The sequence below is a fragment of the Miniopterus schreibersii genome, assembly GCF_964146895.1.
Source record: "Miniopterus schreibersii genome assembly, chromosome: 12".
Classification (NCBI taxonomy): Eukaryota; Metazoa; Chordata; class Mammalia; order Chiroptera; family Miniopteridae; genus Miniopterus; species Miniopterus schreibersii.
The window spans coordinates 42,843,081-42,859,388 of NC_138112.1; the positions used below are offsets into that span (position 1 = coordinate 42,843,081).

The 16,308-nt window shown below is 50.5% G+C and overlaps 1 protein-coding gene across 1 annotated transcript in view; it reads right to left on the reverse strand.

Moving 5' to 3' along the window:
• Nucleotides 1-12,845, reverse strand: part of DKK3 (dickkopf WNT signaling pathway inhibitor 3) — a 42,128-nt gene extending 29,283 nt beyond the window's left edge. Inside the window, exons 1-4 of the mRNA XM_081154369.1 lie at nt 12,721-12,845; nt 12,025-12,257; nt 5,853-5,990; nt 2,542-2,625 (exon numbers count right to left, since the gene is read on the reverse strand). Coding sequence (XP_081010495.1) covers nt 2,542-2,625; nt 5,853-5,990; nt 12,025-12,234 — 432 coding nt within the window. The 5' untranslated portion in view covers nt 12,235-12,257; nt 12,721-12,845. The remainder of the gene's footprint in view (nt 1-2,541; nt 2,626-5,852; nt 5,991-12,024; nt 12,258-12,720) is intronic.
• Nucleotides 12,846-16,308: the final 3,463 nt, after the last annotated feature.

Here is a 16,308-nt window from a genome sequence, read left to right on the forward strand (position 1 = left end):
GAATTTTAAATGCTGGGGATTTAGCCCCCGTTTACAGTAACTGAAGATTGGAACAGCATATGGCGTTTGTCCTGAATGGCAAGTCTCCTTTTTCCATTTAAGAGGAAGGTCCGTCAGCATGTAATGCATTTCAGAGCCAACTGTGAAAATCATTAAGCTATAAAACTATGGACTGGGACGGTGGTGACGATGTTCGACCCTCCGCACTCCTTCGGAGGCAGTCTAGCCTTTACAGCTTCCTACTCAGAAACGGGGGCGCTGCGTCTCGTAAAGACGCTGCTCAGCCGCTGCTCAGTTGTGTTAGGACCATAAGATCTGTTGAAGCGAAGAATTCAGTGGGCATCTGAAACCAGATCTTGCTTCTCTGACTTTTAGCAAGCACACTGGCAAGGAGTGAGGCTCTGTGGTACACGTGTCAGTGTTTCTGAGCATGACATCTCTGTCACAGGCAGCTTGAGAAGTCTCCAGTCTGTTCTCTAAAGACCCGTGGGTTCTCCAGAAATTGGCCAGTCGAGGATCCGACGCCCAGGTCTCCCCTCTAGCCAATCAAATTGGAATTTATTCTCATAGAGGACCTCAGTGAGTTAATAACCCAAGGGCTTGAGCAGAAATCAAGAAAAACTTGGTGAGGCTCTGCCTTCTGGGTTCTAGGATCTCTCTCTCCCTGTCCACCTCCTGCATTCTCAGGACCATGCAGACGGGGGTTCCGACCACACACTGCACAAAGGAGCTGCACATACGTCCCGCCTCACACAGTGGACGTAGCAGATTGCACATGAAGGTGTGGAGATTCTGGGCCTCCCAGCTGGGGCTATAGTACGGACACACAGACACACACGGCTGTGCACACTTGGGAAAGCTAGCCCAGACTCACCGGCTGCAGCAGACACGGGCAGGCTCTCTGACCCAAGCACACTCTTTGCATCTTTGAGACCTGATCTCTTACCTGCTCATCATGATCCGAGCCTCAGTTCCCCCATCACAGGGCTCAAAACCTGACACAGGCGTCTCACTTAGGGGGACCAGGGGAGGGATCTGAATGTTTCAGCAAACCTCTTTCATTATGCAATCATGTGCTTTTTTTTTAAAACTTGAGGACAACAGCTGTTTTTCCCCCTCTAATTCCCAGCCCTGTGAGTTCTGTTTCCCTTGCCCTTCCCTCCCATGGCTTCTGCACAGGCCCTCCTTCCCTCATGGGGCCACAAACAGAGACTTAAATCTGGAATATCCTAAAGCTCTTCCCTCCGGGTACCAACACTGTGCCCTACAGCTGTTTGTTTTGCTTCCCTCTCTCTCTTCCCTCCTGACCTCAGTCAAAGGATTGAGTCTTTGTTTCAAAGGTTTCTGTACTTTCAGAGTCGGGAGAGATGGTGAAAATCACCGCCTTGCGTGAAGATGGGGAAACCGAGGTGAACCAGCTTGCAAGTGACAAACTCATGCTTCTAGCCTCTTGGGCTCCTTTCATTTCACCACACAGCTTGCCCCCACTCCCACCCCCCAGGTCCCTTGAATGGTGAGTCACTAGCATCACACACGACCTACTGGACACTCCCTGCCCCCAGCCTGCAGTAAGTGTCTGAGCTCTGTGCCAAAAATAAGCAAAGATCCTACTGACTACCAGCCATGTCAACACCACCTCCTTAGCTAATATACTGGTTCTCTCCCAGAGATAAGGCCAAGAGAGGCGAGGGAAAATCCTAGATCCCCTTGGAAGGCCAGGAATGTGTTTTGTACCTTAGAGATAAAGAACTCATAGCCGGAAGCTTGCGTAAGGCACCTGGGGACACAGAGGCTGGTCCCTGCAGTGTCCACAGAGGAGGCATATTTTTACTTCGGCCCATGTCACCAGGCAGTCGCCCTGACCATGCCTCATTAGGCATCTGCATCATAAGCCAGCCACTTCTTTGAGAGGATTAGCTGCAGGTGAGTCACCTCTAGGGGAGTCTGGAGACCAATGATTGATTGAGTCACTGTGCCCGGGTCTTCTTTTTGTGCAATGATGCCCCTCCCAACTGTAGGGCTCTATAATTCTATTTAGAAAATGCCTTTGGACTAAGCAACAGGCACCTAAGTAACAGGCATAATCACGAGGGGGCCAGAGCACGAAGCCTGGAGGGGGAGGACACCCCTTTCCCTTTAGGCCACTGGGTTCCACTTAAGGTTTTCTTGCTTTCCAACTGCCTGGTGAGGGCTGAAATTACACAAGGCGTGGGCCAGGCCACGGGCTTAGGGCATTCCATGCCTGGATGCACCAGGGCGCCTAATCAACGCACTTGGTACTTCCTTGCTCCCCTTTCAAGGCTGAGATGGAGCCATGCAAATGGCAACTAAATTTAATTTCTCTATTATTTCCAATGCAAAGTGCCTGTTAGCAGGTCGCATCAGTCTGGTCAGGAATTAGATGATCTTGGCAGAAATGAGGCGGGAAAGGTGCCTGAGAATCACCTCCCTCCTGCCCACGGTCTGAAGCCTGGGTCGCCTTTGGCAGGGTACACGAAGGTGCATGCGCCTTGGGTGCGAGCACGGGGGATGACGACTCACATGGTTCCTTTGGCCTTCTTCACCTCCCACGGACGTGATCACTGTCTCTGAAAAGACCGTTTGTCCAGTCTGGTTGTTGGTGATCTACAGTAGAACAGGCACAGTGAATGTGAAACAGAAGGAACTCTGGGCCAATCCCAGCACTTCCCAACCCCCCTACTTTCTGAAGGGGGGGCATCCGGCCAAGCAGACAGGCTGGCCCCTCCCCCGTTTCTTCACTCCGCCAGCACCCCGTGAAAGCCCCCCCTCTGAGCAGTGACAATGGGTGTCACGGTCTGCCTGTCGGGGCTGCTGTGCGGAGGGCCGGGGCGGGGCAGTCTGTGTGAAGCGCTCAGCACGGAGCCTGTCGCCCAGCAGATACTCAGTGTTAGCTGGTTTTGTCGTTCTGAGGGCTCGTTGCTTGAAACTCAACGTAAACTTTCTTTTCAAAAGCTACAGGTCTGGGTGTCTAATTGAATATCTTTCATGAGAAGCAAGCAGGTTTTAGCTACAGCCACCCCGCTCTGGATTCTGGTGAACTGTTTTGTTTCATCAAGAAAGTACTGAAACTTAGCTCCATGAAGGACACACTCAGGTCAAAGACAGATGCCCTAGGATTACTGAAGGGACCCCTCAGATCCAGGAGGGTAAAGGGGGCCGTCAGATCAATGAAGGCATCACTCGGATCAATGGGGTGGCTCTCAGATCAAGAAAGGGGGCAGTTCGATCTATGAAGTGCACACTCAGGTCGATTGAGTTAGTCTCCGGCGATGGACCCCTGGATCACTAGTGTGTGAAGCTCCCCAGGTGAGTCCATGTGCAGCCACCTGTGAGAGCTAGATCAAAGCTCCAGAGAGCTCTAGACACTACCCACTATCAATGATATAAAGCCTCTGAGGACTGGGCTGGGGCTGGGAGGTTTTACAGGCTCCCCGGGTAATTCTGATACACACTGAGGATTGAAAACCAGTTGTGTGTATTTTGCCCTCCAGAGGATTATAGTCAAATGAGGGGGGGAAAATGACTTATTATGTGTGAAACTGTTGAAAAGTACAAGAAAGTCCATGTATGAATGGGGAAAAAGTAAATAAAAGACAAGGAACGATAAGAAAATATAAGTACTAAATATCTAATGATAAATAAAAATAATTTATATTAAAAAAAGGAAGTACTTAAGTAAAAAGAGAGACTTGGCCCAATATTCCTGTCTGTTGTCTGCCTCTGATTCTGCAACCGGGAGCAGGCACCTCAGAGCCAAGCCTTGGAGTCCTGATGTGGAACCCAGGCCATTCCTGCCCCATCAAAGGCCATGTCTAATGTTTAGGTTGATGATGAAGAACAGAAAGGTTGCTGACTCGAGAGCTGGGAGATCTGTAATCTTTCAGCCTTGGCTCAGCTGCCAACAACTGTCTAGTATGCAACCTGGAACAAGTCGTTCCCCTTCTCTGATTCACGATTTTCTCATTTCTAGGTGACCTTTAAAGTTCCTGCCAGCTCTAATATCACAGGAACCTACAGCCAGAACAAAGTGGACACTCTTAGCCTAATTTATAGTAGTGGATCAAATTCCACTTCTAAGGAGACAAAAATCACGTCTTCATCAACATACTTTAAAATTTTTATCTAATTAATTCCTCTCCCCAGCAAAGAGATGATGTCTTCTCCCTATATGCCAGATTTTTACAGGATTAACCAACTTTATGTTTTAAAAATTTCTATGGTCTTGTACATATAGGTTGCTGGACTCCTCAGAGTCTTTATTATACTAATGTGCATTTTTGTATCTGTATGAGGAGAATATATACAATGTTCCCAAATATGTTGCACCACTGAGCCCCTCTTTCATGAAGCATTGCACAGGACAGGGCTCCATGGAACCCACTTGAGAACTACTACACTGTGCTGATAACGTAACTTTACTGTAATAGCAACAGTAATAATAAAAGCAACCTGCTGTTGCATAGCACTTTAGAGCTTACAATGAATTTTCATATACTTTAGGGTATTTGACCCTCACAATACTGGAATATTCCTATTTCATAAATGTGGTCAGTGAGGGTCAGCACATATAATACTTTTTCAAAATCACACTAGTTACTGGGAGGCCTCGCACTTAAATATTCTGACATCTACAGGAAGCAACTTTAAGAAGCAGTGGAACCTGTTAACTAATTATTGCCTGAAAGGATGACTTAATAATTGGTTTTAACAAGGATGAAATAATCACTTTTGGAAGCATTCTCCAGTCTTTAGATGAGAAATGCTAACGGATTCTGTTCAGCAGGTGACTCATTCATTTATCTGGGGAGCGCTTCCTTCTGCAGCTGGGCCCATCAGTATGCAGAGGGAGGAGAGCCACATACAAAGGCTACTTTATAGTCAAGGCACTGGTCCGTGAAAATTGACCCCTTCCTGCTGTGTGGCGCACGAATGCTATTGTTTCAACCAAGTCATTACCTGAGCACTTGAACAAAAGTCAGGCTCTTTAGTGAGAGCCGTTGTGGCCTTGCATAGCGGAGTTGAGATGAGATCAGAGGTCAAGCTCTCTGCCGGTCACAACGGAATGTCAGCTCTACAGCCTCTAACAATGATCCTGAATATCTGCACAGCAGCCTCTCTTCAAGATAACAACACAGGCTTACAAAGCCTGCTCTCCAAGTCCTGTCAAAATCACAGTGCAGACATTTCACCCCAGGAGTAGGCCAATGCTATGTTCCTCTAGATTTGCAGTGTTTTCTTCCTCAAGTCAGATCCGGAATGAAACTGCTTGCTTTTCATGCAAGATATTAGACCAAGAGACATGCGGTAGGTTGGAAAAACTCTGCTGCAGATTTTGGAATGGAAACCAGCAAACAAGATGTTTAATTTTGTGGAAATAGAGGCTTTCCCTTCTGAAGACAGAGCATATCACATTTTAGTTCCTCCTAAGGAAACAGTGAAGATGTACTCACCCTTGCATGGACTACAGAACTCTATTTCAACTCTACTGAAACATACATAAAAACCTCGAAGGCACTACTAGGAAAAGTATCTCTCTGTAGACCCTTGTTTGCTTCCTTTTTGCAAGTAACAAAAAATCCCTGAGCATTCCTTTGAAACTGGACTGGCAGGAAGCCTACAATTAAATTTATTGCTTAAATGCAAAAGCAACTTAGATTTTTGATAAATATCTCTCCCCTCTAAACAGCTCCCTCACTCCCTCTGGTTTTTAATCTGTATTGTACCATCCTCATTTGTATTTTTGGCTTGTGTATTAAATATGTAAACAAGACCTTAGGGCTCACATGGGACTAGGCATTATAGAAGGAAGTGCTGGCCAGGACCACCTTTACCTTGTGAATTTCTCGGTGCACGTGGATGGTGTTATTTCCAACCTTGGTTTCTGTGTTGGTCTCATTGTGATAGTTGGCAGGTAAGTCTGCCAGGTTCACTTCTGATGACGTTTTAGCAGCAGCTTCCTCTGCCTCCATCTATTAAATCAATGAATTAAATGAGCGAAATTGTTTTTTCTTGATATAAGTCAGAGTCCATTAAGATAAAAGATCCATGGGGATGTAAAGTACAGCATAGGAAATATAGTCAATAATAACTGTAGTAACTTTGTATGGTGCCAAGTCGGTACTGGAAATATCAGGGGGAACACTTTGTAAAGTGTATGATTCTCTAACCACTATGCTGTACACCTGGAACTAATACAAAATAATATATAAACTGTATGTAAACTGTAATTGAAAGAAATTTAAAAAAAGAACTTCTCTTTTCCTCTTTGCAATTACAAATAATGGTAATAAGGATAGGTACCTTTAATTGAGGACAAGACATTGTACTAAAGGTTTTACATATATTATACCCATAAATCTTACAACTTCCCTACGAGGTGGGTGTCAATGTCCCCATTTTATAAATGGGGCAACTGAGGCTCAGGGAGACTAGATAACTTTCCAAGACTCTCAGTGAAGGGCAGAGTTGGGATTTGAGCATGTTCCCACTGAACAGTCTTGGCCCTGTACAAAGCTGCTGGTGCCCTGCCCATCCCCCCATGGCCCAAACCAGAGGGGGTCACCCGCATTCAATTCCCTTATAAGCCAACAACCAACTCTGTCTCTCTTGAGGTTATCCTCCGGTTGCAGAAGTGTGCTCAGTCTGCATGGGCCCCAAGTGCTGGGGAGTTAACACCCAGGAACAACCCTCAATCACTGAGGGACAGGTTATGGGGGTAAGCACTTCAGTCCCTCTTCCCTCAATGGGACAGTCTCTCTCCAAGGATCCCCAGTAGGACTGAGCCCCAGTTGGCCCCAGCAGTAACCTCTTCATGAGCGCACTCTTTATTGCTTTTCTTCCCTTCCATCTCACTCTTTCACTTTCTCCTAGTGTTTCTGGGATTACTTTCAATATAAATTTTTTGCTCCCAAACCCTTGTTGCAAGGTCCGGCGGTGGTGGTGGTAGAGGGCCCAAACTAAGGCAGCCCCTTGCCCGCTGCAGGTAGGGCTACAGTTTTGTCTCCTCCACTCCACCTCTTGGGTATAAGAGGCCCTTTGCAGAGGGTCAGTTGATTCACATCTGCACCCAATTCCCTCTTCCAGATTTATGTGCCCACCCCAGCCCTGATGAGTGGGCAGTTGACAACAGACCCATTCACAGCTGATTGGACTCAAAGGGAGGCCACATCATGGAATAGTTGAGCCAACCAGATACTCTCTCTAGGAATTAAAAGTGAGAGACTCAAAGAGAAATTTGAGTTGGTGGTTGGTAATTTTCCAACACTGCTATCTTTGACTCTGGGCTATTTTCATTCCTTAAAACTAATCTTCAAAAATATTTCTCTTAAAAAAAAAAAAATCACTGTCCTCTATCTCCTTAGGTACTTGACGAGGCCCCTCTTTTCCTTCCTCTTCCAACCAGATTTACCGAGCCAGGGATGGATATGGGAAAAGAATTTCCATGTCTCAAAAGCACTGAACTGGAAGTGTGAAGAAATTCTGATAGGCACAAAGGCTCCAATGAACGAACGGGGACTTGGTCGTGACTGCTGTGCTTGACCCTGAGACGACTACTGGCTGCATCATCATCATCATCATCATCATCACAGTAGTCTCCATGTCTGGGCATCAGCTGTGTGGGAGCCATCGCACCAGACACCTACCATGTCCCCTTCAATATTCACAGTGACCCTATGAGGAAGGTGTTATTACCCTCATTCTGCAGATGAAGAAAACAAGGTTGACAGAGGTGAAGGGACCTGCCGCAGGTCACCACACTGTTAGTAAGTGGCAACGCTGGGATTGGAACTGAGGTCAGTCAGACTGCAAGCTGTGTGCTTTCCCAGCACAGCATGTGATTCTGCCCGGCTGGCTGATTCTTTTCCCAGGGAGATAGGAAGATGATTATGATGGTCTGTAGAAGCAAGTCAGGGGTTCAAAGAAGAGAGAAGAAAGGCTCCCAGGAGCAGGAGGAGGCATGCCTGAGGTCTCAAAAATGGGTAGGATTTAGACACAGAGGAACTTAAAGATGGCAAAGCTGTGGCAGCTGGACAAGACTGGTGTGTGCTGAGGGCTAGAGCAGAGGGCCCATGCTGGGCACAGGATGAAGGAGAGAGCGGTCAACAGGCAGATCCACGGGACAGTCCTAAAGCAGAGGGCATTGCTCAACCAGGAGGATACAGCAGAGTCATGCCCCAAATTTTAAATATGTATATGGACCCCCTACCAGGCCTGCCATATTAGAACTTCTCGGGGTGGCACCTCAGATATCAGTGAGCTTCTTGGATGATTCTGAGGTCCGCCCTCCCTCCCACCTGCTCCCAGGTAAGAATCTCTGCTCCAGGCAATAATGGGGAGTTCCAGCAAGTTCGGAAGACTAGTTAGGAAACCGTACAGAGTCCAGAGAAGGAAGAGAAGAATCCATTCATGGAACTGGCTAGAACCAGGTCTGGGGTTGGAAGTTATAGCTGGGGAGGGGACTTCTAGGTGGTAAAGGCTGCAAATACTTCTAGAAGGACTGACCAAGCCACTGAGAGCTGGCCACCGGATTAGCTGCCCCCAGCACCTTCAGGGTTCAGGGACAGCACAGTGGAAAGGGTTCTGGAGTCAGGTAAGGTGGGGCCAAGTCCTCACTCTGCCACAAAGCAGAGGAGTGACTCTGGACAAGATGACAAATGTCTCCTAAACCTCAGCTTTCTTTTTTGTAAAATGGGGGGATGATCCTACTTTGCTAAGCAGATGTCAGAATTAGGATCACAAAATCCAAGTGCTTGGTCCAGTATTTGCCATCAAGCGAAGGTGCAATAAACAGCTACTTTCACAATACTGCCCTTTGAGAAAGCAGTTTTAGAAGCTAGTTTGCTGGGGAATGTGTTGGGTAGATGTGGAGAGAGAAGATATCTATCATGTGTTTGAAGAGTTTGCTAACAAATAGAGAAGAAATAGAATGCAGTTAAGACAAGAGACAGGGTGGCAAGGAAAGGGCTTCATTTTTTTGTGTGTAAGTGAGAAAGCCTGGCATGTTTAGTGACAGAAAAGACAGAGCTAGAAGAGTGTAGGAGACTGGAGATGCTACAGAAGCGATTGCCCAGGAGGAGACAGGAATGTTTTCATGTTTTTAAAATTCCCATGGGAATTGGAACACTCCAGTTTGGCTTTCAAATAATTGACAAGTTACCAAATCTAGAGTTTGCTTTGGGCTGAGCAGATAGTCTCCTCATAAAACCTCCCTCTCAACCAGTGGTTATTTCAACAGAATGAGCTAACAGTTCTTTAATGGCACCACGAACTCAAAGTACAGTTTACAATGGAAATTTCAACCACAACTATGACGGCCACTAGCAAGGAAAACTTAGGCCTGAAGCAATAGGACTTGTTTCATAGAGGAGGAATGTGAATGCTATTTCAAATGGCATTTGTGGTTGGTTGAATCTGTGTCTGTTAAAGGGGCACAGTAGGAAAAACTGCAGAGAGAAATCCAGGCTTGGTATTGGGGTCCTTTCCAGGAACATTCTAAATTATGCCAGTTACAGATGAGGCAGTGAGCGCGCGGGGGTGGGGGGTGGAGTGGTTTTATCCTCAACATACATTTATCAGTAACATAAAATAATAAGACAGAAAAATAGGAACAACCTGGAATAAAGCATTTGAAGATTTGACTCCCCCAATAATGATCATACGAGTGGAGTTAACTTCATCTTTCCCCCTTAGAGAAATCCACAGCTTGAGTCAGCTGGAATATTAAAATGTGAGTAAGTGACTTGAAAGCAGATTCATGATGCAACTACGTAAACAATTAATACATCTAGCCATCCTTTTGGTTCTTTCCCGGGACAACAAGTAAACAGCAACTGTCCTGTGTTTATGAGACTTAAGGGGCCTTCTGGCAGCCTCTTTAAAGAACAATAATAGCCACAAGCATTGAGAATCTATAATGTGTTGGACACGGTGGTCCTTTGTTTTTATTCATAATACCATTCATAATACTATTAATGTGATGACAATAATGGCCATTATTCATTGATAACAAACAATCTCCCTTAATCCTTACAACCACCTCATCGGGGCTGACTTACACTGATTATACTAAACCCCACTTTAGATGGTCAGATAACTTACTACACTGCATCCTCTTATTTAAATCTCTCCTTTACCCTAAGGGGTGGACATTTCCTCCATTTCAGAGCCTGGATGCCACCACTAGTAAGTGGCAGAGCTGATATCGGATAAAGGAAAGTTGGTCCCCACGGCCCATTCTCCTGACACCCAGGGGTTCGGCCTCTGTCCCGGCTGCTAGCGAGGACACTCTTTGGGAAACCACCACTGAATGGGGCAGCAGGGGCAGCCAATGTCTCCCCTGGTGGCAAACTTCAGTGAGCCCATCTGCACAAGCCAAACAGAGCCACCTCTGGAGGAAGGCTGGGGCCCAGGCAGAGCCAATGTGGGCAATTCCCACAGGGTGGGCCCTGCCATTAAGGTTCCGCTGGGCCCCAAACTGCTCTGATTGATGAAGAGCCTGAAGAACCCCTGCTGCTCCCTCATCTCCCTCACCATAGGGAGGACCATGCTGCACGGACAAGTTCATATTGAATAAAAACAGTGTTGACCTAGTCAGTTTTACTGAGAATCTGTGTGCAGGAGGGAAAATCCTAGAACCCAGAGAAAGAAACCTTGAGGATCACGAACTCGATTTAATTTGAAGGTGCAGAATTAAGAGACAGTGGGGCCTGACCCCCCTTCCTCTTCAATTGTTCTATGTCATGGTTCTTGTGCTTTCATAGGAAACAGAAGGTCCGTGGGTTTTGGAACCTGGCCCATGCCGTGAGTGTTCAGGTTCTGATGTCCATGCAACCGCCCCCAATCCAGGGTCCCCCTCACTGAACATTCCAGGCTGACTGTTATGGAAGGAAGGGGTTATATCCCTGAACTACACAAGGCAGGGGGGTGTGGGGGGAGGGGGAGGAAGCAACTTCTCCTGGCTCTGCAGGCCAGAGCCAGCGCTGGAGGCTTTGTCCAAATGGATGTGCACACACCTGACCCATTAGCCTGGGCATCTGGTCTCTTACTAGCTCCTCTCCAAAGACAGGCTGCAGCAAGAGCGGGGCCCAACAGTGACTATGCCCACCCACCCCAAGTGGCAGAGCCGGGCCAGCTGCACCTTCTGGCCTGGCAGCCCTGGCAATGTTGTGTACCCACCATAGGGGATGCCATCCACAGTGTCTGGACCTGGAGCTGATGGAAGGAAGAAGCCAGGGAAAGTTATGCCTAGGTACCTGATGTCTGATACTAACAACTGCTATATATTATATGCCAGGTGCCCACACATATCATGGCGTTTAACTACCAGGGGAAACTGAGGTACAGAATATTAAGGGAGTGGCAGAAGAGGACCCGGAGCCCAGGGCTGACTCCAAAGCACTCTCGGGTGGAGGTGCAGTTACTTTTCACATGACCTCCCCTCTTCCCACCCGCCGCCCTCTTATAATTCACACTGCTGGGCTCAGGGTTCCAATTGTCCCGCTCTTCCCCTCATGGCCTTGGGGGAAGCCCAGGCAGATGACCAGCAAAGCTCAGGGCTCTTGGTCCCCACGTGGCATCCTAACTGTGCCTCGGGCAGATGGCACGAACTCAGAGCCCACTGGGCAAGCGAGAACCGGAGGTGCACGGAGCTTCCTCAGTCTCTGCAAAACCCCAGCGCTGGGCTGTCGGGGGCCTGGCGCGCGTGCGCTTTCCACGGAGAGGCCCGCAGCGCGCGGGCAGGTGGACCCGGGCTGGCCGCGGGCGGCTCGGCTCCGGGTCCTCAGGCGCGAGGGCGGACGAGGCAGGCGCTGGGATCCCCCGAGGGGCCTCCAGGCCACCCCGAATCGGCTGCCGGCCCTCCCAGCCCGTGCTGACCCGCGGCCCCGGCCCGGCGCTCGCCCGCGCCCCGCTCCCTCCCGCCGCCCGGCCCCGCGCCCCGCGCCCCGCGCCCCGCGCCCCGCGCCCCGCGCCCCGCGCCCCGCGCCCCGCGCCCCGCGCACCCACCTCCTCCACGGCGCTGCGCAGCTTGTGCTGCGTGTCCTCCATCAGCTCCTCCACCTCGCGGAACATCTCGTTGAGGGTGGCCTCCTCCTGCGGGTAGCTGAGGGCCGGGCCGGGCCCGACGGCGGCCGCGGGGGCCGCGGGGGCCGGCACCGGGGCCGCGGGGACGGCCGCCAGCAGCAGGCACAGCAGGGCGCCCGGGAGCCGCCGCATCTCCGCTCCGCGTCCTGCGCCGCCTGCGCCCGGAACGCGGTCAGCGCGCCCACCGCCCCGCCCCGCCCCCGCCCCCGCCCCCGCCCGCCCCGGCACCCCTTCCCCGCCCCCGCCCCCGCCCCCGGGTGCAACGGGCCCAGCTCCCCCAAGACGCGGCTCCGCGGGCCGAGAAGCAGCCCCGGCCCAGCCCCGCGCCCCGCGCCCCGGCCCCTCCCCCCGCGCGGGCTGCGCTCCGCCCTGGCCCGGTGACGGCCTCTTCCCGGGGCGACCGCCCGAGTCCCCCGCGCCACAGCCCCGGTCCCCCGGCCGCTCGGCGGCTTCGAGCCCTCCGCCTGCCGGACCGGGTCCGAGCGCGGCTCTAGCGCGGCCGCAGCCCCGCGCCGGGCCCCTCGGGCGGTCAGCGCGCAGCCCCTCCGGCCGCCCCGAGCCGAGCGCCGGCCCCTCCGCCCGGCGGGACCGCGCAGGGCCCCGTCCCCCGCGCCTCACCCGCCGGCTGCACGGAGGGGCTCGGGCCGGACCTGCCTGGCCGCGCGGGGGCCGCCGCGGGGCTGCGGGAGCGGCGAGGTCGCGGCGAGGATGCTGCGGCGCCGGCACCGAGGGAGCCCCGCGCCCCGCCCGCCCGCGGCCAGGCCCCCGCCCCGAGGGAGGGGCCGCGCCCGGCCCGCAGCCATTGGCCAGCGCGGCGCCCGCGACCTGCCGCCGGGGACCCGCTTCGCAGGGAGCCCCGAACCCCGGGCCCCCGCGCCCCAGGCCGCCGTGGTCCCCGCGGGGATTCGCGCCTTGGCGTGTGGAGGAGGCGGGGCCGGGCGCCCGCGCGCCACCTGCCCGCCCCAGGCCGCCCGGGGTGCACGCCCAGCCCCTGGGCGCGGGGCTCCAGGCCCATCGCGGGCTGGCCTTCCTCGTCCGACACCGCGGTCCGGCGAGACGCCCACCCGTGGCTGGGCCAGGCCAGGGGACCCCGCCCGCGCTTGGGCCTCGCCTGTCCCGCGGGTTCCCGGGCCCCAGCCGGCCGCGGGCCTCCGTTACCACGCGGCGCGCGGGGCGGGTCTGTGCGAACCGTCCTGACGGCGGCGGGACCGCCGAAGGCCCCGCAGCCTCCCGCACCTGCGTCAGGCGGCACGCTCACTGCTGTTTTTAAAAAATTGATGTGAGTGCCTCAAACAGGGATGACTCGCATACTTTTTGAATAAACAAGTGTTTTATGGGTCAAACCTCCCCTGTGTCTCCTCACTGCTCTTTCAGGCCGGACCGCGCCCGAGCGCCCTGTGCTTCCCGCGCGGCTCGGCCCTGCGGGTCCGCCTGGTCACCCGCCAGTTCCGCGGAGACCAGGAGCTCCCGGGGGCAGGGACCCACTCGCGCACTTCTGTGTGGGCAGGGCTAGAGCCTACACAGACTTGGTCCCTGAGGAACAGATGGGCTGATCATTATAACAATAGCTACTGATATATCAATAAAGCAACAGCATCACTGCGCACTCACCTTGTGCCAGAACAGGTATAACTCATTTACATTCTTAACCTCTGAGGTCGGTACTAATACTTCTATCCCCGTTTTACGAATAAGGACACTTTCTTAAGGCCGCGTAGCTGGTAAGCGGTCGAACTGGGATTTGAACCTAGGAATCTGGCTCCAGAGCCTTCACCCTTCACCGCCAGGCTCCTCTGCCATAAACCTGGCTGGGAGGTGTTGCATATAAAGATGTTTACTGAAGCAGGGAAACGGTAAACTAGGATTTCTACAAACAGTGGAATATAACAGTTAAAGTAATGAACAGTATTTCTAGGCAACAACAGTGGATAAATCTCAAAGAAACAAAGCGTGGAGTGGAAGAGTCACTTTGCAAAATATGTACAGAATACTATTTGCACATATTTTAAAAACACAATACAACAGCACATATTGTTTATGGATGCTACAAATAGAGTAAAAAATTCAGAAATATGCAGGCTCCCTCTGAGGTGGAAAGCAAGGGAAGAGATGGGGACCATCTTCAGTATTTATAACATTTTATTTCCCTTTAAGAAAGAGAGTGTACCAGTGTGGAGGAGTTCCGGAGCAAAAGTGCCCAAATATGCCTGGCCAGCCTGGTTCAGAGGTTGAGTGTCAACCTAGGATCCAGGAGATCATGGTTTGATTCCCAGTCAGGCACATGCCCTGGTTGCAGGCTCGATCCCCAGTAGGGGGTGAGCCGATCAATGACTTTCTCATCATTGATTCTTCTATCTCTCTCTCCCCCTCTCTCTGAAATCAATAAAGATATATATATATATATATATATATATATATATATATATATATATTAAAAGTGTCCAAATATTCACATCTGTTTAGTCATCACAGTTGATTAATTACATGTGGGTTTATGGGTGTGTTTCTTGTATTATTTCTGGTGTATTTAAAATAGTTTGTGAATATATTGAAACCAAACCAAACCAAACAAAGGCAAAAGGCAAGCTCCCCAACCCCCACTCACAAAACAAGACAAAAAAGCCTCTTATGGCCAAACAGACTTTCCTTAGATCTGTTCTTGACAGAAACACTTACCTCCCAAAGGCCCAGCAGTGGCCCCCATTACTGTGAAGTGAGAGGCAGGAGTGGGGGGGTCCACACAGGCTCAGGTGGAGGGGCATTTCTCTTCATAAAAGGCCCTCTGTCTGCCTGAATGGTTGGGAACTTTCCCCCGAGGTGGATGGAAGTTGGAGCCGGTTAATGGCTCTGGGCAGCAGATAAGGCTTATCTGTTCCCTTCCCAGGGGAGGGAACAGTACACAAACAAGGGAACCTCAGATATCCAGAACTTATGGGTACTCAGTCAGGATAGGTGACTATTATGCACTGATTTTTAACATTTTAACCATTCAGAATAATTAATTAGACCAGGGGATCTAATTACACATTGGTTACACATTTCTTTCTTTCTCTTTCCCTTCCATCTTAAGTAGACTGGATTAAACATAACTTGGGAAAAAATGTAAAGAATAGGCTCAGAGATAACTTATCTCCACAACTATTTAATATGTTTTCTCTGCCAGAATGCAAGCCATGTGAGATTGCATGGGATATGGGATGCTTGTCTCTGCAGCCATCTCCAGCCCAGCCAGGGCCTGCAGAGAGTTAGCATTGAATAAAGAGATACTGAGTGAATGAGGGGCCTGCTAGAGGAGGGGATCCTGGCCCACAAGGAATCTATAGCATACGAAAAAACAGAGAAGTAAGCAGATAATGCCAGAACAGTAAGATGGAGGAAAAGACAGAGAGAAACTGGTGCTAAAGAAAAGAAAGGTGAGGAAATACAAATTGCCAGTTATAAAAATATTCACAGGGATGTGAAGTACAGCACAGGGACTATAGTCAGTAATACTGTAATAACTACGTATGGTGTCGGGTGGGTACTAGGCCTACCAGGGTGATCGCCTGATAAGGTATATGAATGTCTAATCACTATGTTGTACACCTGAAACTAATATAATATTGTATGTCAACTGTAGTTGAAAAATAAATTTTAAAAATTAAATTTAAAAAAAAGAAAGTAATAAAAGCTAACTCTTTCCAGAGCATCCATGGGGGTTGCCCATCCCTGGTCCAATGAGCTGTGGTGGGAGTGGGGGATCGTGTGGTATCCACGTGGATGGCCTACCTCTCAATCTACATTTATGCTGACCGGACTGGAGATTGGATTCTTTCTTGGCTCATCAGGTTTTTTCTTGGATTTTGAGACTGGAGACATCATTCAGCTGCTCAGGGGCAAAAGCCAATATGGACAAAATCAGAGAGCGAGGGAATGAGGGGGAAGGGCATTCAGAGAAATGAGATTCCCTGAGCCTGAGTGGGGAGGAAGGGGGAGGAAGCGTCGCTGCTTCGCTCCATGATGTCATTCTGGTTCTTGGTTGTAGCCTTTTGTGAATCTGAGACCCAGCTGCACTGTCTGCCCTTAGACTCTGTGAGATGTTTTTGGATTCTTCCCTTTCTGTCTGAGCTAGGTTTAGTTACACTCTGTTATTGGCTACCGAACTGTCTGGGGTGGGGCTGCCTATATTTTAACAAAGCAATCCTTTTCAAGGAAGGTTTGCCTTAG